The sequence below is a fragment of the Denticeps clupeoides genome, chromosome 9, assembly GCF_900700375.1.
Source record: "Denticeps clupeoides chromosome 9, fDenClu1.1, whole genome shotgun sequence".
In the NCBI taxonomy this organism is placed as follows: Eukaryota; Metazoa; Chordata; class Actinopteri; order Clupeiformes; family Denticipitidae; genus Denticeps; species Denticeps clupeoides.
This window is the reverse complement of record NC_041715.1, coordinates 11,729,260-11,751,818: the sequence shown is the minus strand read 5'-3', so window position 1 is coordinate 11,751,818 and position 22,559 is coordinate 11,729,260. Positions and strand designations below refer to the sequence as shown.

Below are 22,559 nucleotides of genomic sequence, written 5' to 3'. Positions count from 1 at the left end.
AAGGGAGGTTGTTGCTCCTCGGTGTCCAGATGAGAGGTCTTAGGAAAGTAACCACTGAATCGTCCCACACTAGACCTCGCTCTGTCCCACAGGCCCCTCTACTTGTCTTCGCCCGGCTTTCACGTCCATAGATGGCAGTTGTAGTTCCACACTTTTTGACACTGATCGCTTTTTGTTGAATATAGAACGACCTGAAAGTCCTTCCTGAAAATTTTTGTGGAATCACTTTTCATATTCATTTTTGGAATGTGTTGTTTGTCTTTCATTCCATAAACTATTAAATAAAAAAAAACGGACTTTTGTTATTTTTGTGATGTTAAATGAAGTTGTATCTCATAGTTGGTGTGCAATCCAGCTGGTATGTGTGTGTCAGTGTGTGTATGTGCCCACTGTAGCGTGAAATGGAGCCGTTTGAGTTTGTAACCCTCCTCTCCCTCTCGCCCTCGTTCGTGACATCAGGGATCATACGCGTTAATGGCGGTTTGAGCCTCCCGGACAAATGGGGCTACGTATGGAGACAAACAAGTACACAGTGAGGAAACAGAGACGGCCCATTCGCCCGTAAGCTGCGCCAAAGCTGGACGCCTCATGAATATGCTAATCCGCTTTAACCAGAGAGGGAGGAAAACAACAACCCTCATTAATTAATAAGGACAATGTGTCTTTAATGGCAGTGTTGTCACGGCCGGGGGATGAGAGCAGGCCCCAGCGAAGGCGAGGTCAGGGCGGCCGGGGCGAGCGAGACATTGACGGGGGAGAGTCCTCTCTCTTTACCCTCTGCGTTGATCGACGGAGCAACAGACAGGCAGGAACACGAGGCGGCAGCTTCACCCCCCCGACAGGCTGTCGACCGCGATGGGGGGAGACCTGGGAATGAACTCGGTGGAGGTCTGTCCTGTCCGGGCCAGCGAAGAGTTCGCTTGTGTGTGAAAGGGAGAATGGATTCCTCCCTTGAAAATGTCCCCGGTTTCTTATCTGTCGCCAAGTTTGGTATTAAATGCAGAAATTCATCCATAAATATTTAACATATCAAAATAAATGAATGCAATTATCACAGCTGTGTTTTGTTTACTTCCTCTGTTGGTCTGACCTATGACATCTTAGCCAGAGACGATGCATACATAAAGATGGAGCTTTATGACCGATTCAGATGATGCATCATTTGCGAAGACGTGGCAGGATCAGGAGTTACCAGATAAATACATTTAAATGCACACAGTACCATGTGGCACGCGGTTCACAGTCTTTCCGGGTCTTTAGAATGAATCGAGATCACAGTTTTTTTTATAGATTTGATGTTAAAGATGTTATGATTTTTTTTATTGATTGACAGCCATACTTGGAATCCATGTAATGTGGATGTGTATGCAGAAAACAAATATCTGTATTCAGTATTGGTACATTTGGTAAAACTCACTTATTTACTATCTAGTTCTGCTTGACCCAGAATTACTGCAATATGAAAATGACTAAAATTATGATACAGCAAATATCTTGTACTCAAATATAAACTGTAAAGCTAAAAAGTAATGTTCTATAATGAAATACACTAATTAAAACATTTATGGCAACGTATTCAGATTTCATCCATCTTTCCTTCTTAGAAGAATTTTCCATTTCGTGCAGACAGGCGGCTGGATCTGACCGTGAACTTATTGTATTGATTTTTTAAGCCTAGCGACTGACCAGCAGAGATCGGCCAGCATTTGACCACGTTTGCCGAACAGAGTCGGCGGTTCATTAACAGCGAGCTGATGGTGTTTTTTTTTTTTTTTTTTTTACACTGTTCTCCCCATTCTCAGCTTAATTGGTGGCATGAGGGACACAGCCAGGGACTGAAAAGACAGGAGGACAGGGAGTGAATGAGTGGGAAACAGAGCGAGATTTGTTCGCCGCCGGTTAGAGGGCGGTTCCCGATTTCTCTGTCGAGGTGATGGAGAGGTGGCAGGAGGTTATGGAGGATTATAGAGGGGTTATAAAGCTCCATTCATTGGCCACAGTACAGGGGATTGACTCTGAGGTTCCCTTTGGGCCCAAACAACATGTGGGCTGCATAGAATTTCTTTTCGGCCCAAGAATAATTGTTGTCTGAAAAGTTGGTCAGCTCAGACATTTGTTCTCGATGCACAGTGGCCAGAAGCTGCTGTTTCAAGACAGCCATTTACAGTGAGAGAGAGGGGGTAGGGTGGAGGGAGGGAGAGGGTTGCCTTCATTAGATTAGGGGTGTTATGAGAAGTGGCACAGAAGGTGGGATCAGATGTGCTTTAATGGAGTCCGGGGTCTGTTTCACTAAAATGACCTTTTCCGCACTCCTTCCCTCGCCCAGCATCTGCACCCGTGATTCATTAGAACAGATTCCACACCAATTTCCCTGCTTTACCACAAACCGATGCCACGCCAAACCACAGCAGGCTCGGAACATGGCTCTGGCAGCACCCCCCAATTCCAAATACAAGAATTGCACTCTGCTTCCTCCAAATAATTTGACTTACAAGATGCAATTCACAGAGCATTGTGAAAATATAGAAATAAATGCAAGTGTAGTGATAGATTTGCCATTGCACACATCCAGTAGACCCTCTTTAAGTCTTCTGGGTTTCAAGGTTGAAATGAATATGACACCTAATTTTTCTATACATGCAGAGACCTGAACATAGATATGTTTACAAGAGCATGTAAGTAAGCATGTAGTGAGAAGACAACTGATATTTTAAGCAAGAATGCCTACATATGCTTGCCACTGTACAGGGAATTCCCCAAAGGAAACCTTCATCCGGGATTTTATGTAAGCACAAGGACATTTGGAAAACTTTTTTCATCTGGTTGTTCAAAGTCACCATCTTCCCGCAGATACATTTACATTTACATTTAAGGCATTTGGCAGACACCCTTATCCAGAACGACTTACAACGTGCTTTCAAGTTACCATCAATGAAGTGATCAATTCTGGTTCACTAGGACCCCAACTATGAATACAATCTTTTTATTCACCATGTTGTAGTTTCTATACATAAGTCAGACAATAAGAAGTTTACAAGTTAATCTAAATATTCTCTAAAGAGGAAGGTCAGTGACTGAGCTGTTCTGACCTCAAGTGTAAGTTCATTCCACCAGCGAGGGGCCAAGACGGAGAAGAGTCTAGATGAATGTTTTCCTTTTACCTTCAGAGATGGAGGGACCAGGCGAGCAGTACTGGAGGCTCGGAGTATACGAGGTGCAGTGCGAGGTGTAATAAGGGCTGTGAGGTAGGATGGTGCTACTCCATGTTTGGCAGATGTTGTTGACAGATAAGGTCGGATTTGTCTGATATTGTAGAGAAGGAGAGAGCTGTGAGTTGTCCAGGTAAATAGCAAAATAGCAGTTCCCTAATGTGATGAGTCAATTTCACAAAACCCAGAAGTGTGAAAGAGATACAAACTGTCTAGGTCAGGAAGGAGACGTCTACTGTAGAATTCTTGGTTCTTCAACTAGACTGAAGGACTGATTCTGTGGTTTTCCAGTGAACAGTGGTGACACTTGCGTGATGAAAAGTTCACATTTGCACACACAGAGCTTTCAATATGTGGAAGTTTAGATCCTTTTGATTGACGAGATCAAATCAAAATATTTCAGAATAACCTGGAGGGGTGTAGTGAATGGTTGTACTGACATTGGACCGTTACAGGAAATAATCAAACCAGAACAACAAAAATCAAATCACTTCCTATTTACTCCAATAACGAACAATTCACGTACTGCTAATATCAAGAAGAACAGCAGGTAATGGAAAAGTCATGATGTCACCTATGTTTACAAATGCCCCTGCTGTCCTCCACCACGCCCAACTGTACACGCTATCGCCCCACCCCCTACCTTCCCTCCAAAATGTGCAATCATCTCAATCTTCCTCCTCCTCCTCCTTTCCTTACACGGTAATGGGTGTTTTTTTGGCAAGCTGGAGGACCGGCCACTGAAAAGCTGCATTTTCTGCTTACATGAACCCATTGGAGGGGGATCAGCCATATGCTGACGGACATGGGAGCCTGAAAGGCCGAGGCGTGCTGTAACAGGTCCCCACGGGGGTCCCCCCAACCTCCAACCAGGGACAACAGGCGTCTGGGAGGCTTCTGATTGATACTCGCACTATTGTCAAGCCAACAAAACATAAACACACACACACTTTAAGAACATGGTGTACACATGGCACTGAGGTGGCCAGTTATGGATACAGCTTCTGCCAAGTGTGTGCGTGTGTGTGTTATATCACCATTATGTGTCATAATTATTTCAATCCAAGCATTCAAATAGCAAATACAACTTCAGCATTTTGATCCTGAGAAATTCTGACCTTTTTTTCTTGGATGTTGATTAAGACACAACAGCAAAATGACTGTATTCTTGCTTTTTGGGAGAACTCATTGCTCATCCATCTAGAACATCATGTGTTTTTTAATGAATGTCATTGCATTTCCTAGACATAATTTCAATTTGATTGTTGATAGAGACATGACTACTGTCCATATAGAGTTATCTGTACAACATATCGAATTTGAAAACTTTTATTAAACCATTATCTTGGAATAAGCTGGATCTGCAGGTTTGTCCATGCCTCTTGAAGGCAAAAGAGGCACAAATCAAGAAAACCATGACATCCATGTTCATTTTTCATTGATGCTTTTCTCTTTTTCTGTGTGTCAAGGGCATAATTAATCATTAAAAGGTAAATCAATTAGAAAATTAGCAATTTCACAGTAATTTCAATCGAAACATGTCATGGAGCTTGAACTAAGTAATATGTTAGTTAAGTGAGAGAACAAAAGTGAATGAAACAGGATTCACTGTGTGTGTGTGTGTGTGTGTGTGTGTGTGTGTGTGTGTGTGTGTGTGTGAAGGAGCCAAGCTGTCGTTCCTCTTGATAGAGTGTGCTGATGTAGAGAGAGTGTTAAGTGACATATGTGACACAGAGGGACAATGGGATTATGCCTCTTCCCTCATCCTTTCTCTTTTGGGGGCGATGGGATAATCAACCAGGGGATGAAGTCCTCAGGCCACTAAGCCTCCCCACAGTGGCCCAGATTCTCACCTTAAACCCGGGGAGGGAGAGAAGGGAGATGGGGGTCCCCTGGAGAGAAGGACCACCGTCAGGATTTACATATTCATCAGAGATCAAACTTCTTAACGTACAGTTCTCCACACACACACACACACACACACACACACACACACACACACACACACACACACACACACACACACTCTCAAGACAAGCACAAAGCATTCAGAAATATACACATGTATGCACACTATAAACATCATATCACTCATGCAATAATGCACACACTCTCAAGTAATAAATGCACGCACACTCACACACATACACACCGAAAGAACATACATTACAATACACATTATTTGATTCTTCACTCTTCTATACACATTTTTTCAACCTCTCTCCATGTCAGAAGCACACACACACTAGCCCACCATCAGCGATAAACTCTCTTCCATTTGCTTATTTTTTGATTAACACACACATACTGAGACACCACACACAAACTTTTCAAACACACAAATCCCCGCTTCATACATAAACACACACACAAACAGACTCTCTCCCACACATCCCATCTCTCCCTCAGCATGAGCTCAGATTAGGCCCAACAATAAGCTCTTTCTCATGAGAGCAGACATCAGACATCGGCGTGCTGTTACCGTCACATCAAAGATGAACACACACACACACACACACACACACACACAATCATGCTACTGAAGCTGGCCGAAAAGGAGGGAAAGAGAGATAGCCCTGTCAATGACATCAAGTGTTATGTGAGTGTGTGTGAATGTGTGTGTCTGCAAAAAATGAATTTGGATCAAATTGATGAGAATCAGTTGAATGTTGTACCATCAGAGTAAGAGTGGAGCAGGAACGTTGAGATGAAAGCCGTCAGTGGTGGAATGCTGTGCTTTTGTCTGTGAGTGTGTGTGTGTGTGTGTGTGTAAGGAAGTGAGAGTGTTACATTATTTCAAGAGCAACTGTCAGATGCTCCCAATGGCCTGAAAAAAAGAGTGAGAGAATGAAGGGCTGACAGAGAAAGAGACATCAGTGGAACAATAGCGCGATGGAGAAGATGAGGAAGTGGTCCGGGGGTACGAAGAGGTGAGAAGACAGGGGGACAAAGAGAGGGAGAGCATTAGACAAACAGAGGGACGAGTGGAGGGAGAGCGGCTCACTGGTGATGGATGATGGAGGGAAGGAGTGAAGGAGGGAGTGAAAGAGAGGAACTGTCTCCTGGAGGACCTTACGCTGCTCTAATTGATGAGGTCATCTCGAGGGCTTACCCCGGAGTCAGGGTATCCCTGCGAGGTCGCCCTGGGGTTGCGGAGGGGTCAAACAATGCTCAGAAGGGCAGCGCTGTCACAGGTTGCTGCACAACTGTGCACCAACATACATACCGGAAGACTGCAGATCCCTTTTTGTGATTTTCAATGAATTTGGTAAAAAAAAAAAAATGCAAAAATTACCTTTCAATGTGGCTCTGACATTTTGACTTGCCAATCAAAGCTCGATGCATCATTCATGGGGATGGTTACTGTACCCGCTCTATAGTGTTTAAATCACACATTTACTTTTTACAGCATTTATCCTTATCCAGAACGACTTACAGTCAGTAGTTACAGGGACAGTCCCCCCCTGGAGACACTCAGGGTTAAGTGTCTTGTTCAGGGACACAATGGTAGTAAGTGGGGTTGGAACCTGAGACTTTGTGGTTTTTGGGTTACAGGCTTACCCACCCACCTACAGTGATACCCACTAGGCTACTACCACAGAAATACTCATCTACACACTCTGGCCTCACAGCAGTAGATTTAACAACAGACTGGAGTTACACAAATATTATTATTACAATAATTATTATATTTTGTAACAATGGATATTATCAAATGCACAATATATTGGTATATAAATAATATATTGTCTTGTAATCGTCAGTAAATTAAAATATTTACATTTATGAAAGTGTACTTTTACAATGACACACCACCTAGCGGTTAAGTGACACTGTCATCAGAAGGTTGCCGGTTCGAATCTCGGTCCGCCAAGGTGTCACTGAGGTGCCACCGAGTAAATCACCGTCCCCACATTTTTTTTCTATCTGGAACACTTTATTTCTACACATTTCTGTGGCTGATATGGGGGTCTCCCTGAAAACATTTAAAGCTGTGCATGCACACACACACACACACACACACACTAACCCAGAGTAATTACTGTCCATTTAGGAATTGTGGCCCCAGTTTCCACATCATTACAGATCTAAACAAGGACAGAGCAGTCATTATCACTTGCTTACAAAACACACACACACACACACACACACACACACAGGTTCTCACATCCACATTTCAACCAGCCCTCCTCATTACCACCTTCCTGGTAAAAATACACTCTCAGGTGCATAAACCTGTGTGAGTGTGTGTGTGTGTGTGTGTGTGTGTGTTGGCAGTGGCATCTGAAATTACTTTTACATCTGAGAAGTGACTTTTTAAGTCACTTTTGAAAGGCAGCAGCTAGGCAGAGGTGGGATGCTGCTGAGATGATTTAGAATGATAAGATAATAATCATTTATTATCTATTTGTATTGTCAGAAAGTGGACATAAAAACGAATATACCTTTTTTAAAAACTACTAAAAGTACACTATAAAACAATCTGAAAAACTAAAAATATCAATATGTATCAGTGTGTTGAAAATATAAATGTATATATATGTAAAGATGTAAACCTAGATAAATAAAAACCAGTACCATTATGAGCACAGAATATATGTGTGAATATATGTAGATATTTCACACTCTGGTGTGTTGGATGTGTGTGCTTGTTAGTGTATGTGTGTGTGGTTCTGCGGCAAGGACTGTAGAGTCTGTCAGCATTTGTCAACCTGAACCGCCTTCATCAAGGTTCCGTCCCCACATATTGCTCCCCGGGCACCTTTTGTGGCTGCCCACTGCTCACTTAATGGTGATGGGTTAAAGGCAGAAAATACATTTTGTTATGTGTCAGTTGTGTGCTGGGTATCAATATGACAAAAACAATCCCCATCTCTTCTTAATAAACAGGAATAAACACCTTCTCATTCAATGTGTTTTCTTTATTTTCATGACCATTTATGTTGGTAGATTCTCACTGAAGGCATCAAAACTATGAATGAACACGTGTGGAGTTATGTACTTAACAAAAAAAGGTGAAATAGCTGAAAACATGTTTTATATTCTAGTTTCTTTGCTCTGATTACTGCTTTGTACACTCTTGCCATTCTCTCGATGAGCTTCAAGAGGTCGTCACCTGAAATGCTTTTCCAAAAGTCTTGAAGGAGTTCCCAGAGGTGTTTAGCACTTGTTGGCCCCTTTGCCTTCACTCTGTGGTCCAACTCACCCCAAACCATCTCGATTGTGTTCAGGTCTGGTGACTGTGGAGGTCAGGTCTCCACTTTTTGTTAAGTACATAACTCCACATGTGTTCATTCATAGTTTTGATGCCTTCAGTGAGAATGAGAAGGTGTGTCCAAACTTTTGGCCTGTACTGTATATAAAAATAATTGGGGTCTGCATGCTACATTGTAGCTTGTAGCAGCACACATACAGGGAGATGCATGTACGATGCAGACAGGACATTAGACACATGTAGTCTTATAGATTTTCAGTATTTTTACTGAACTCTTCTCTAGTCAAATTCAGCTCAACTACAGGGACACAGAATTCCAGGATTTTTAATTCAGGGCCAGAGAAAGATGGAAGGCCATCCAATGACATTTTACCAGAACCTGGGTAGAACTGGGGAGCGAATCTCACCACTGTATTAAGGGGACACTCCGGGTGCAGGTTTCGGACCGAAGTTTCATGTTGGTCCCTTAGTTCCCTTGATAGTTTTAACCTGTGTATGCACATTTAAAGCTGCCCTGTTTGTGTCTGTTCTCCGTTGGCTCGTGGTTGGTTATGTTTACCCCGTCTTGTGGAATAAAACCATTGTATCATGAGTCGTGCAAATGCGTCTTACTTCCTCACTTTTTTTTTACATTTCTCATCTTCTGAAAAAAATCGCAAAACAGCATTTCAGTCTAAAAATAATTATTTGTCAATGTAGGGGGGAAAAAATTATTATTCCAATGTTCTGTTTTTGGAAACGTCCATAGTGTTGATGGACTGACACGGTCCAGAATGTCATTTCACTGGTGTGAAAGGCGGCAGTGATGCAGCTGACAGTCAGTCGGTACTCAGATTGTTGATGAGAATGGCGAGAAAAAGGCTGACACAAATTGTCCCGCCCAACAGACGGTCCACAGTGGCGGGCAAATTGCTGCAATAATGTTTTGTTGCATTCATGGTATGTCCAAAGTCTTTCTCTGTCTCAGACTGCGTGTGTGTGTGTGTGTGTGTGTGTGTGTGTGCGCGCTCTGCAGCTGTCTGCCGCTCGGCGTGTGTTTCTCTGTTCCGGGCTTGTTCAGCACAGTCGAGCGGACTCCGCCATATCAGGGCGTGCGAGGGGACGAGGTCAAAAAGTGCGATCAGAAGTGTGTATCACTTTAACGACAGATGGGGCGAGATACACAGCATGGAGAGGAGAAGCGAAGTCAAGAGGTGGTGTGAGGCTACAAAACACACACACACACACTAAGCGAGAGGGAGGCTGTGTGAGAAGACATCTTAGGTGGTCAGCATTGACCCTGCCTCACCCCAATATCCTCTGCCTGTCTCCTCCCAGACCGCCCCTAATGTCCCCCCGTCCTCAAGGCCTCCCTGGCAATTAGGGACGACTGCCCCCCTACCCGTTATAAGCAGAAAATATGCCCACACTCACACGCACCCTTGTGGAGGTACAAGCTCTTCGCTCCCATTCTTCCCTTTTTTCTCTTGTCATTGTTTTATCACCTCCCCCTCTTTTGTCTCGCCCTCGCCGCCATCAATCTTCCCCTTCAACCTATCATGTTACGGGAAACTTACGGGAACGCCCCTATCTGCCTCGTCCCCTCCCACATTTCCTTCCCTCCACTCGTCTGCCCGCTGCCTTCTCCCTCTCGCACTGCGCACATCAGTTTTCAGGCGTCTTCATGTCTTCGCTCTCGTCTAGATTCTCCCGGTCAGAGAGAGGGAAAGGGGATGCAGAAAGATGGAACCGAGATTGGGGTGTAATGGGGCTAGAGATTGGGGGGGGGGTGCAACAGGGGACACTCTGGGTGGTACGGTGGTTCAGAGGGGGACACAAAGCCCCCAGTGTCCCGGCAGCCACACAGAGGCTTGTTTTACAACAGGGGAGGAGACGCCATCAATGCCCCAATGATGTGAACCACCCTGAGCTTATTCAGAATGACAAACAGCCCGACTAACCCCCCGAGCCCCCATACACACCCCTCACATGCAGTCTCTCACACACACGCACACACACACACACACACACACACACACACACATGGCTTCTGATATGCAACATCTCTCCCATGTGTCCATTCACCTGTTTATCCTCATAGAGTCCTTCATATTCCGATAAGCCATACTTCTGAATTTTTTCAACCTGATAGGAAAAAGGAAACGTCTGAGATCCCCTGGATCCTCTGGACTTAACCCTTTTTGCAGGTCCAGTGGAAGTCGAGTGAACAGGGTACATACAGTGAAAATGTGTGATGTTACATGTTCATCTAAAGGTTCTAAAGGTTTGTGATGACAATTGGAAAAAATAATATATTAGCTGTGTTATTATAACATACATCATTTATTAACTGTTATGTGTGAGGACACATATTCTTAGAAGTGAGCACATAGCACAAACAATAGACACACACTCACATACGTGCTCAGTTCCTAACAAACCCCCTCCCTCCGACCGGCGGCTCCTCAGAGTGCTCTGAACCGGTGTGGCTTTAATTAAATCAGAGCCGGCTTTTCTTGTCTTCCTCTCCTCGGGCTCTGAGCAGGCAAATGGCTTGATGACGACGTAATTGTGAAAGAATTGAATGAATGTGGTGAGGGTGGTGCACTTGGCCGACACGATTCCTTCTCTCTCTTTCTCTCTCTCTCTCTCTCTCTCTCTCACACACGCTCACTTAATCTGATACCCAGGCTGATACTGTGCTGACCGTGATGAATGTGGCGGTGGACATGCACATTAACCACAATAACTGACGTTCCCAACGCAAGGAGAAGTGGTCAAAATGTATTAGTAAAAATCCTGATTGAGAAGATTGTGCAGTGTTGTATCTGAAAAGTCAGGTCCAGCACTCATTTCTTTTTAGATTAGTGTGATTATCGTAGTATTTACTATATCCTTAACATACTTCCAGTGGGCGCGGACTTTTACAGGAGATGTTTTGAGCACATTTTAAATGTTTTTCTGAAACATTTATGTTTAAGGCACGGCCTTAATCTTCAACCAGTCGGGGGCCAACAACATTACTACATTAAGGTCTTCTTACCTTTGGTCCCCGCTATGATATAAGACCATACAAAACCACACATGTACATATGTACTTGACATTCTTGCTCTCTTGACTGCTTGACAGTATGTAGCATGATGACATAACACCTGGGGGCACATTGTTTGTGTGTGTAGGAGATAATATATAAAAAAGGAGAGTACCGGTGGAAGAGGAGGGTTACGATGCCCTCAGCTCTTCAGCTCCACTGAAGAGGCTTTTACAGCTTGAGAAAATATTTGTGCTGTGAGGACGACTCTCTGTCTCCTTTAGACAGGAGCACTCATCCTCACAGCCAGAGACTGTGTGTGTGTGTGTGTGTGTGTGATGTTTTAAATAGAGAGAGAGTCATAGAAAGACCTGTAGAGAATGAACGAAAGAGAATGGCAGAAGTGTGTTCTCCTGTGTGTATAATTCTGTGTGTGTGTGTGTGTGTGAGAGAGAGAGAGAGAGAGAGAGACATTTGAATTTTTCCCAGGAAACCCTGCATCACACATGTAAAGGAGTGAAGGTGGAGGAAACGCAGCAGGAGCGCGGTGCTGTAAAACACAGAAGGGCTGAATGGAGGATGGAAATAAGCCTCATTTTTTGGCACTGATGGGAGAGGGCCGGACAATGGCATTGTGTCGGGACACTTAAGACCCGGAGGTGACCGAGAGGGCAAGGAAGGCTGGAAATCACTCTCCTCCAGCAGGAAACAAAACCGCAACCTGCTGCTGCTTGACCGTGTGTGTATGTGTGTGTGTGTGTGTGTGAGGGGAGGGTTGTCATAAAGTCGCCCGCCCCCTCGTTAGGCAGTACGAGACCCTCAGTGTGTGTCTGTGTGTGTGTGTGTGTGTGTGTGTGTGTGCGAGAGGTGGACGGAGATGGGGGGGTGCTTAGTGAGAGCGAAAGTGGAGGAATGTCACGCACCCCTCCTCTCTCCTCCTCCTTGCTATGACGCTAATTGCTTCAGAGCGGAAAGACCCCGGGCGCTGGCGGGGTGGCTACTGTTCCATATGTACCCCTTTGTTTTCCATTCTTCGGCTTTTCAATCACGCTTGTTAGGAATCAGATGAAATCCTGTCTCCCAGTTACGGCGAGTCCTGCGCCTCGCTCCTCCGCTCCGCCCTCTCCTGTCCCCTAAGCCGCCCCAACCCACCCCACCCTGAGCCCCCAGACAGCCAGGTTTAACCAGAGCACAGGGCATCACATCCACTGCGCTCACCGTAAATCAGGTTTATTGCTACTTTATTCTGTTCCCATACATTTAAATTGGGATGCTATAAAAAGGCCATTTCAATAATGTGTTTTTAAATTATTTGGACTTTAATGTGCTTTGATACGAATGCCTGAAATGAACACGTCCTCAACGGATCTCGAAGTTTGTTATGTAATAACTTAACTTTTTTCTAGCGCCTACCTAGATTTTTTATTTTTGGTGAGATTTTTACTGTTTTTTTTTTTTTTAATGTTCTGTTTATGACATTTTTATAATATTTTTTTTGAGCTACAAGGATTTAATGAAAAGTGGTCTGTTAATACTTTTTATTATTCAGAATAATAATTACAAGGAATCTCTGAGTGTTGAAAAAAAAAAGGATTATCAATATGGTAAAAAAAAGCAAAATGTCCAAAAACAGCAAAAAAAAAAAAAAACCTTCAGAAAAATCTAAAGTCACATGGTGAGCCCAAAATACCATTTTAATGAACTCATCAACGTGTCAGACTGTGCTTATTAAAATGAATGTATTTATTCATTTAGTGTCAGACTGGTGAAGTGCCCACCCAGGTCACCTCAGACCCCCCCCTCCCTCCCACACCAGCTCCATCCCACATCAGACGCCGGGTTGTTGAAACATTTGCAACATTTGGTCCCCCCCCCCACACACACACGAAATAACAGTCTGCTAGAATAAAAAAACGAATCCCATTCCGACCCCTCCCAGCAACTCTCACCTCAACCGCACACCCCGTCCGCCCCGCAACCACCCCGACGCAACCCTCGCAACCTCCACCAAATCCTCTTTATGCCATGGGAGCCAGATGGGGCCAGGAGAATAATAGCCGGAGCCCAAAGAGCCCCATTCAATTTGTCCGGGCCTCTGAAGGAGCTTGTAAGCTTTTTCCATTTGCAGTTGTGTTATAGTAGCCATGGGAGGCGCGCTGGTGTTAGGACTTAATTACCTCCTAATGGGTGTTACAGGGATAAAGCCCCACACGGACCCCAACAGCCCACACTTCCCACAGAAGAACCAGGCAGAGAGCGAGGGAGGCGAGGGGGGGGTAAATCTGTTTCTGAGGGTATCTGTGGTGGTTAATCTGAGCTCCGACTGTAGACTCGGGTGGGGTGGGGTGATGGGGCAGAAATGATGCAAAAATGTGCATCGCATGCACTTCTATGCAAATTTTTACTCTCCATCAAAGAAAGAAAGAAAGAAAGAAAGAAAGAAAGAAAGAAAGAACATTTCAGATGCCTCTGCTCGGCTCAGCAGCCAGAAAGGGAAAGTGCTCTTGTTTTTTTGTGTCCCTTTTGTGTTTTTTTTCCTCTTTCTTTTTTATTTTGAAGGAAGATTAGTGGGATTAAGTATGGCTCACATATGCTCCCCCTCACTATTGGTATTCAGCTCAACACTGGCCCTACTGCCACACAGGCCGGCTGAGCAACAACAGAACGTGGATTTCTGCGACAGGAAAATAAGGTAAATAGGGACAGTGGGGCGGAGGGACAGAGAACGTTTTCTCACCCGTCTCTGCGGCTGTTTTATAAACTTCGTATCGAGACGCTCGGAGCCCACGGGGGAATGAGCCCCCCACACCCACACCTACATTACTGTCCATGTGACCGGAGTTCTTCTTCTTTATTTGGTATTTGTTTTTGTTCACAATACCACAAAACGAGATTTATTCTAGTGCCAGCACCAGCCGTGCTCTGTGTCGTGCACGACCTGCTCCGGCTGCTCGATATCATTTATTGTTGGTAAAATCAGTAATAAGAAGGTTGCCGGTTCGAATCCCGATCCGCCGAGGTGCCACTGAGGTGCCACTGAGCAAAGTACTGTCCCCACACACTGCTCCCCGGGGGCCTGTCATGGCTTGTCAGAGAAGAAATTTCCTTTGGGATGAATAAAGTATAACAATTTTTTTTTAAATCATCAGAATATATTAACAGAGAAAAATCAAGTAATGGATGGGAAGGATACTTACAGGACATCTCTTTCCACTTATTAGGAGCTTCATTTTCTGTGAATAATGCATTATGGGACATTTATCCTTGTTGGCAGAAGCATCAAACAGAGGAAATTCATGCATTGGGCAGGGATGCATTTCCCAAAGCTAGCATTAGCAACTTACATGGCAAGGCCCGTCCAGTTGCGTATCTCCAGCTGACATATTGTAGCCTTTGGGAAGCTGAAACCTTCCCCAACTTGTAAAAGGCTCATTTATCTTCCCTTTACTGTGTGAAAACATTCATTTCAACCATTTTAGCCCTCACTGGCCACCTACTTCCACATGAAATTTACATTCACGTCGACATGAATAAAACCCGCCAACAAAATCCAAAATGCTGATTTAGGAGGTCTAAATGCATATTTATTAAGAAATAGCCAGCTTTTGTGTGCCTGTAGGTAAACGGGCAACGTTATTTTTTAAGGACTACTTGAATTATTCGCTATGTTGCTGCCTCTAGTGGTACTGATCTGCCCCGCCCACATCCACAAACCTCTCAACAAACGCACATTAAACAAAGTCGGACTGAATGCAAAAAAAAAAAAAAAAAAAAAACGGATGTGGAGCCCTAATTGACCTTAATCTGAGACGACGTCGAATTTAATTTACCAATGAAACCTATAATGGAACCTACATTTCCTAGATGATTTAACAGCAATATTTGCGCTATTTTACTTCGCAGAATTTATATCATAGCCGAGCTGTAAAGTGTTGAGCAAAGAGCAAAAATGGGCAAAACAGAAAGCCTTAAACAAGAATGTGGTTTCCATATGGGGTTGTTCAGGGTCTACCTGGACCACACCCACAGGAGCTTGCAATGATGTTCATTACAACTCTCCGTGTCCACTAGTCTACAAGGTGGATCCTTCATGTACAAGATAGAACGAGGAGCTTCGTTTCTACAGATTTGTTCTTCCGCGGCCTAGCTTTAGAAGATCTAGCTGAAGAAGTGAACCTGCTCTCTTATTGGCTTGCTGTGGTTGACCACTGTCCCCTAAACGTGTGGCCATGTAGGCAACACTGCCCCAGTGTTTTATAAAACGTGGCCTTCAGAAACGTCTTTTAACACCATTGAAGGTGACGTGCGCACACTCCCCCCATTCCTTCCAACCTGCACGTCCCACCCGCAAACATCATCGCAGGTTTCCAGGCGTGGGAGCCAGAAAGGGGCATTAGCGTCCCGGTTCCCCGTGGAAATCATCCCACCGCCGCCCCGGCAAATTCAGATTCACCCGGAGGTGGCAAAAGCTTTCCAATTCAGCTCCCTGGCACCGAGCGTGGAGGCGTCCGCACTCTTCCAGGAGCGGAGACCCGCTAAATAAATACGTCCAAATCAGAAAATGAGCGCGGCGTAATTAGCGGCGCGGGCCAGCTGTCGGTGTGCTAATGCCCCCTCCATTTCCTCACTCTGTTTTATGCACCTGACCTGTGAAACGCTAATGCTGCCTGGCTCAGCTGCAGCTGGAACTACTGCCATGTCCCTGACCGAAGGCATCCAACTGTCCCTAATATACTCCAAGTCCCGGAACGAACCTGGTATAGGGCGCTGGTGCCGTTTACCGCAATCATGATTATCAATAAAAGAAATAAATGACAGGTCACAACTTGCCCTTTTATTTTTTAGAATGAACATTTAGGGGATACATATTTGGTTGAGTAGTGCAGAAAATATCTGAAAAGAGTCAGAAAACACACAGTACAGGCCAAAAATTTTGACACATCTTCTCATTCAATGTGTTTTCTTTATTTTCATGACCATTTACATTGGTAGATTTTACATTTTACAGCATTTATCAGACGCCCTTATCCAGAGCGACTTACAATCAGTAGTTACAGGGACAATTTCCCTGGAGCAACTTAGGGTTAAGTGTCTTGCTCAGGGACACAACGGTAGTAAGTGGGATTTGAACCCTACCTTGAACACTGAAGGCATCAAACTATAAATGAACACATGTGGAGTTATGTAACTAACAAAAAGTGGAGACCTGGCGTCCACAGTCACCGGACCTGAACCCAGTCGAGATGGTTTGTGGTGAGCTGGACCGCAGAGTGAAGGTAAAGGGGCCAACAAGTGCTAAACACCTCTGGGAACTCCTTCAAGACTGTTGGAAAACCATTTCAGGTGACGACCTCTTGAAGCTCATCGAGAGAATGCCAAGAGAGCGCAAAGCAGTAATCAGAGCAACGAAACTAGAATATAAAACATGTTTTCAGTTATTTCACTTTTTTTGTTAAGTACATAACTCCACACGTGTTCATTCATAGTTTTGATGCCTTCAGTGAGAATCTAGCAACGTAAATGGTCATGAAAATAACGAAAACACATTGAATGAGAAGGTGTGTCCAAACTTTTGGCCTGTACTGTGTGTTATTAATATTTTCCCTTACATAAATGAGTCATTTCTTATTTTGGAAACTAGTTTTTTAAAAAGTGAAAGTAAAGTGACTGTCATTGTGAAGCACTGCAGCACAGCACACGGTGACACAACGAAATGTTTCCTCTGCTTTTCACCATCAGTCTTGGTGAGCAGTGGGCAGTCGTGACAGGCACCCGGGGAGCAGTGTGTGGGGACGGTGCTTTGCTCAGTGGCACCTTTGTGGCTCAGGATTCGAAGCGGCCACCACTGCCATTTCATTTCCATTTTAATTCATATGTGGAACACTTGGGTAGCTTCATTGCTTTGGTTATTAAATTAAGTGTATTTATTTGCTCACATGAAACAACCAAACCAAAACACAACGAGCAAATAAACTGCTAGAAAAAACCCTAAATGAAGTGCTGTCTTTTGTATATTGGTGATGTCCAGGGTGCTGTGATTATTCTTGTTATAATCCATATTTTTCTGTGTACATATTTGCCAGTGCCGTGCTTGTTTTGTGGGCCTCAGAAGAACATGGGAATTCATGTCATTCTCCTCACGTTATTAGTCGATTAACTGATTAGTCCATTAGCGCAAACACACTAATACCCACGCACACAGCTGATCGGTGCGTGTTGACTGCAAAGTTAAAGCAGCCGGGCACATGTGTCCCAGACCTCCCCTCTCCCCTCATCATCGGCTGTAATTGCTCCCCGGACAGTTGTCACTCAGCGTCCCCAACCGCGTCCGTGTGCCTTTATTCATCCGGGATGGCATTTGAAATAATGATTTATGGGTTGGGAATAAACCGGCGCGCGGACAATGGCCGAGAGCTCCTTTGTGCGCGCGCCGTTTATTAACACCCCCCCCCCCGCTTCATTTTCTCCGTGAGATGATCGGAGTCGGTAACGAAGCTTGTTACGGCCCGTCCGGTTCGTCCGCGCCTCATTAGCATGAGGCAAACGAGCAGAGCGGGGCGCGCGTGCGGCGCGCGCTCGCGTGGGCGCGCCCACGACCTCGGTCGAGTGACTTGTCGCCACAGATATATGCTCGTCTAGAACCTGCGATCTGTTAACCGTGGATCTAGGCTACGCGGAACAATAGCCAGATATAGGATGGTCTAGATTCTGCACAAATGCTGCCGAGTCTGCTGCGGCGCGATCTATGAGCTATAGATCTATCCACTTCGGAAAAAGACTAATCTACTTCTAATACGTAAAGAATAGAGCAACTAAGAAAATCAAGAGTCATTATCATAATCATTAAAACACTTAACAAACTACACGGCGCTACAAATTGACAGATGACAGATTAATAAAACATATACAAACATCTATCTATCTATATCTATATCTATCTATCTATCTATCTATCTATACATTTAAATATATACATATGATATAAATATATATAGATTATAGATATATATCAATCTGCCAAATTAACAAAAATATCAATTATTATTACTGGTTATAACAACAACAATAATGATAATAACAACACAATTTCTAGTATTAATATTTAATCTATACTATATATATATAAAGTATGATGAGGGTAAATAATGAACAGGAATGTATATTAGCCCCTCGGGGGGTTCTGGGTAAGTGTGTGTATCGGTCTAATTGGAGTGTTACAGATCTTAACCGTTAAACCCCATTTGCACGCTCCGTTTATTATCGTCTCGGCCCGTCGGCCGCAGGGGTCGCCGGGTTAAAACAATAAGTCCCGCGCTGGCCAACCGCAACCGCCGCGGCGTGTGTGTGTCTGGGTGTACAACCATATGGAATATCATCTCCGACCGACGACGGCGGCTTCGTTTTAAAGCCTCTACTCCGATCGTAGCTGTGCTTTAGATACCACGTAAAATGGAGGCGTCGTCATTTTCATGCCGTTCTTTCGTTCTTTCATTACTGAAAAAAAGTTTCAATAAACAAACACAAAAAAAGAGAAAAAAGGCAAATTCCACATCATGAGAAGAAAGAAAGAAGTAAAGAAATCTGAGCCTTTCTTAAATTTCATTTTAAATGTCATCCGTAATTTAAACCCAGCAGAGCGCGCGCGCGGCCATATGCGGACTGTCGCTAATTCGCTTAACGAAGCTGCGCGCCCCCCGTAACGACGTCACGCAGCCCGGAGGCCCCGCCCCCTCCGACGCCATTGGCCGGCGGCGCGGCGCCGCTACTTAAGCGCGACGCCGCGCCGCGAGCGGACAGCGTGCCGTTCAGCGTCGACCGGGAATAACGAGACAGCCACCCTCACGCCACCTGATTCCGGTAAGAGTTTTTCTTTTTCCCCGCTTCGTAATAAAATAATGACGATTTGATATTACACTCCAATTGTATACATTTCATAGGATATTAAACCGCAGCAGTAGAGTAGAACAAAAATATATATATTTTAATTTAGTAAAGCCTGGAAAAAGTAGTAAGTCTGAGAGTTTGGAAATATTTGACTACACTTCGGGCTTTTATAAATAAGTACATATGTATTTTAATATATTATGCTAAAATCGGCGCTTACCCGTGTCTCCTTCACGCAGGACCGCTCCGAGCACCATGGACTCCGACGCGAGCAGAGTGTCCAGCCGGCCCTCCTCCCCCGAGCCGGACGACCTCTTCCTCTCCGCCGTCAAGAGGTCGGTGTCCAGCGCCGTGTCCTCCACGCAGAGCGACTCCCCGCCCGAGCTCGCCTCCGTCCACCGGGCCCTCACCAGCGCCGAGGAGGAGGCGCTGGCGCTCAAGATGTTCTCCAAGAAGGACCGCAAGCTGCTGTCGGAGACCGAGCTGCAGTCCATGCGCCTGAAGATCAACAGCCGCGAGCGCAAGCGCATGCACGACCTGAACATCGCCATGGACGGGCTGCGCGAGGTCATGCCGTACGCGCACGGGCCCTCGGTGCGCAAGCTCTCCAAGATCGCCACGCTGCTGCTGGCGCGCAACTACATCCTCATGCTGAGCAACTCCCTGGAGGAGATGAAGCGGCTGGTGAGCGAGATCTACGGCGGCGGCGGCGGCGGCGGGGGGGGCGGGGCGGCCGCCGGGGCCGCGCACCACGCCGCCTTCCACCCGGCGGCGTGCGGGGGCCTGGCGCACGCGCCCGGGCCCCTGGCGGCCCACCCGGCCGTGTCCCACGCGTCCCACCCGGTGCACCACCCCCTGCTGCCCCCCGCCGTGTCCGCGCCCGGCATCCCCGGCGTGACGTCGGTCAGACCCCACCACGGACTCCTCAAGGCCCCGGCGGCGCCCGTCCCGGGCTTCCAGCACTGGGGGGCGGGGATGCCGTGTCCGTGCAGCATGTGCCAGGTGCCCCCGCCACACGTGGCCGGCATCGGCGCGGTCAGCATGCCGCGGCTCGCCGCCGACTCCAAGTGACGGAGGAGCGGCGACGAACTGTGGGACTGAGGACGCGTCGCGTCGTTCTACAATTCCGCGTAATTGGTTAAAGAAACGGAAAGGTGTGTAATGAGCGGACATGGCAACACGGACCTTGGTCGCAGAAGCCACGCCCATCACGGGCCCCCGTGTTCCCCGCACGGACCGAAGAGACATCGCGAGATGTAGCGAGATTTCCCGCGCCTCTAACTCCTAGTTCTTTCTAACCTGTCCTGTGTTCATTAATTACTGGCAACACTTCATATCTGGGTCCTTAATTTATTTGACCGAGTTTTTAGAAGTCTCACCGTTTCTGTTCCGTCTTTGGATAATACATGTAAATATGTAGAATTGTGTTTATAGGATGAGATATTTTATAACGTCTTTCTGAGTCGATCAATCGCCGAATAACCCAGTTATTACTCCGATTTTGTCTTTCTCTGTTTTTTGGCCTGTTCTCTAATTCTTCACCATCACTAACATCTTATAAAGAGCATTGATCTATCTATCTATCTATCTATCTATCTATCTATCTATCTATCTATCTATCTATCTATCTATCTATCGATTCCCCTATTTGCCACCCTGGCCGATGCAAAGAATGATCACCATTTATTTTTTTACATAAAAGTGATAAATGATATTTATTTACATATTTTCGATGGAACCTAAATGAAAGAACGGTGTTCATTATGTTGATTTGTAAATGTGGAATAAACTGAGAGAATCCAAACATGCTGCTGTTGTTTCGTTGTGTATGAGGCACATTTCAGAATCCGGCTGCCTTTTATAACGAAAATACATTAAATGTAGTACACACACACACACACACACACACACACACACACACACACACACTCTAACAGGACCTCGGAATTATTATACATTACTCTACTTAAATAAGTAACTATACGTACATTTTTTATCGAAATGTGGTCAGATTTAAACTTTCCAGCGCCGAGTGTAACGGATTTCCTTCCATATCTAATAATAAAGAAAAGAAACTCGCTTAGACCAGTGACGACACATGATTCTTGCCTAATATTGGCAAAAAAAATGCTGCAAAATTTTCACAGATTCGAAACGAACCTGAGACATTATTAGCGCTACAAATTTACATATACGGACCCGCGTCGTTCGCGTTCACAGAACGTGAATATAATATGTAATAACATTGATAATAAGGACGATAGTAATGTGCTTATCGTTTTATATGAGTTCGGACCCCCCCCCATTCTGCATCCAGTCCATCAGCATTTACTTTATTAACTTTGTCTCTCTCTCTCTCTTTCTCTCTCTCTCTCTCTCTCTCTACCCCGGCGGAGTTTTGGGGTGCGGGGATAAATTCGTAAAGAAGCTGCAGCAGCTGCGCAGCAGATTGTTTTATTTTATGATCTCTGAATATTCATCTCGATGTTCGTCCGCGATTTTTGTTTATTCGTCTCAGTCTTTTTTTTTTTTTTTTGGATGAATTATTTATCGTGCTTGTGTGTTTTGTCGCATCTTCAGGTTATTACATTTCAGGGATTGAAGATTAGATTTTTCCCGGAGTCCACATGAATTCCCGAAGCCTTCTTTACCACCCAGTAACGGGTTGTGGGAAATTGGAACACCTCCCACGTACACGCGAATAATAAAATATTTACATGCTTTCATTTTAAATATTTTTTTTTTTATATTTTTTAATACATTTTAAATATACATGAAATATATGATTTTATTAAACACTCAATTATTCCGTTCGAAAAGCAGTGATCAGAAAACAATCCGTCTGTAGAATTAAGTATTTCCACACACAAACACACACGTTAAACGTCTTTTATGCTTTAAACGCGTAAGCATTGCGGATATTATTAACACGTTAAACACGTTAATTAAATACTCAGAGTGAATGATCTGAATTTATTTTATTTTATGAGTATTAGTTCACAAATAAAACGCATTTTTGTTTAAATCCGGGTTTGGAGGAGGGCGGAATCCTCCCACTGCTTGTCGGACGTAAAATGCAACTGACCAAATAAAGTTAAGTGGAATTAGACGATCTCGTGTTTCAGAACGAATCACCCCACGCACCCCACCCTCAGCCCCACCTTAACGAGGCTCCGTCGCAGCCAATTAAAGGACGACGCGGGGAGGGCAGGAGGTAAATCTGGAGACGCGTGAATAATA

At 44.9% G+C, this 22,559-nt stretch overlaps 1 protein-coding gene across 1 annotated transcript; it reads left to right on the top strand.

The window, feature by feature from the left end:
- Positions 1–19,229: 19,229 nt before the first annotated feature.
- On the top strand, positions 19,230–21,052 carry olig2 (oligodendrocyte lineage transcription factor 2). The gene is made up of 2 exons (XM_028991756.1): positions 19,230–19,292; positions 19,559–21,052. The coding sequence occupies exon 2, from the start codon at positions 19,575–19,577 to the stop codon at positions 20,388–20,390; it is 816 nt and encodes a 271-aa protein (XP_028847589.1). The 5' UTR covers positions 19,230–19,292; positions 19,559–19,574; the 3' UTR covers positions 20,391–21,052.
- The last annotated feature ends 1,507 nt before the right edge of the window (positions 21,053–22,559 follow it).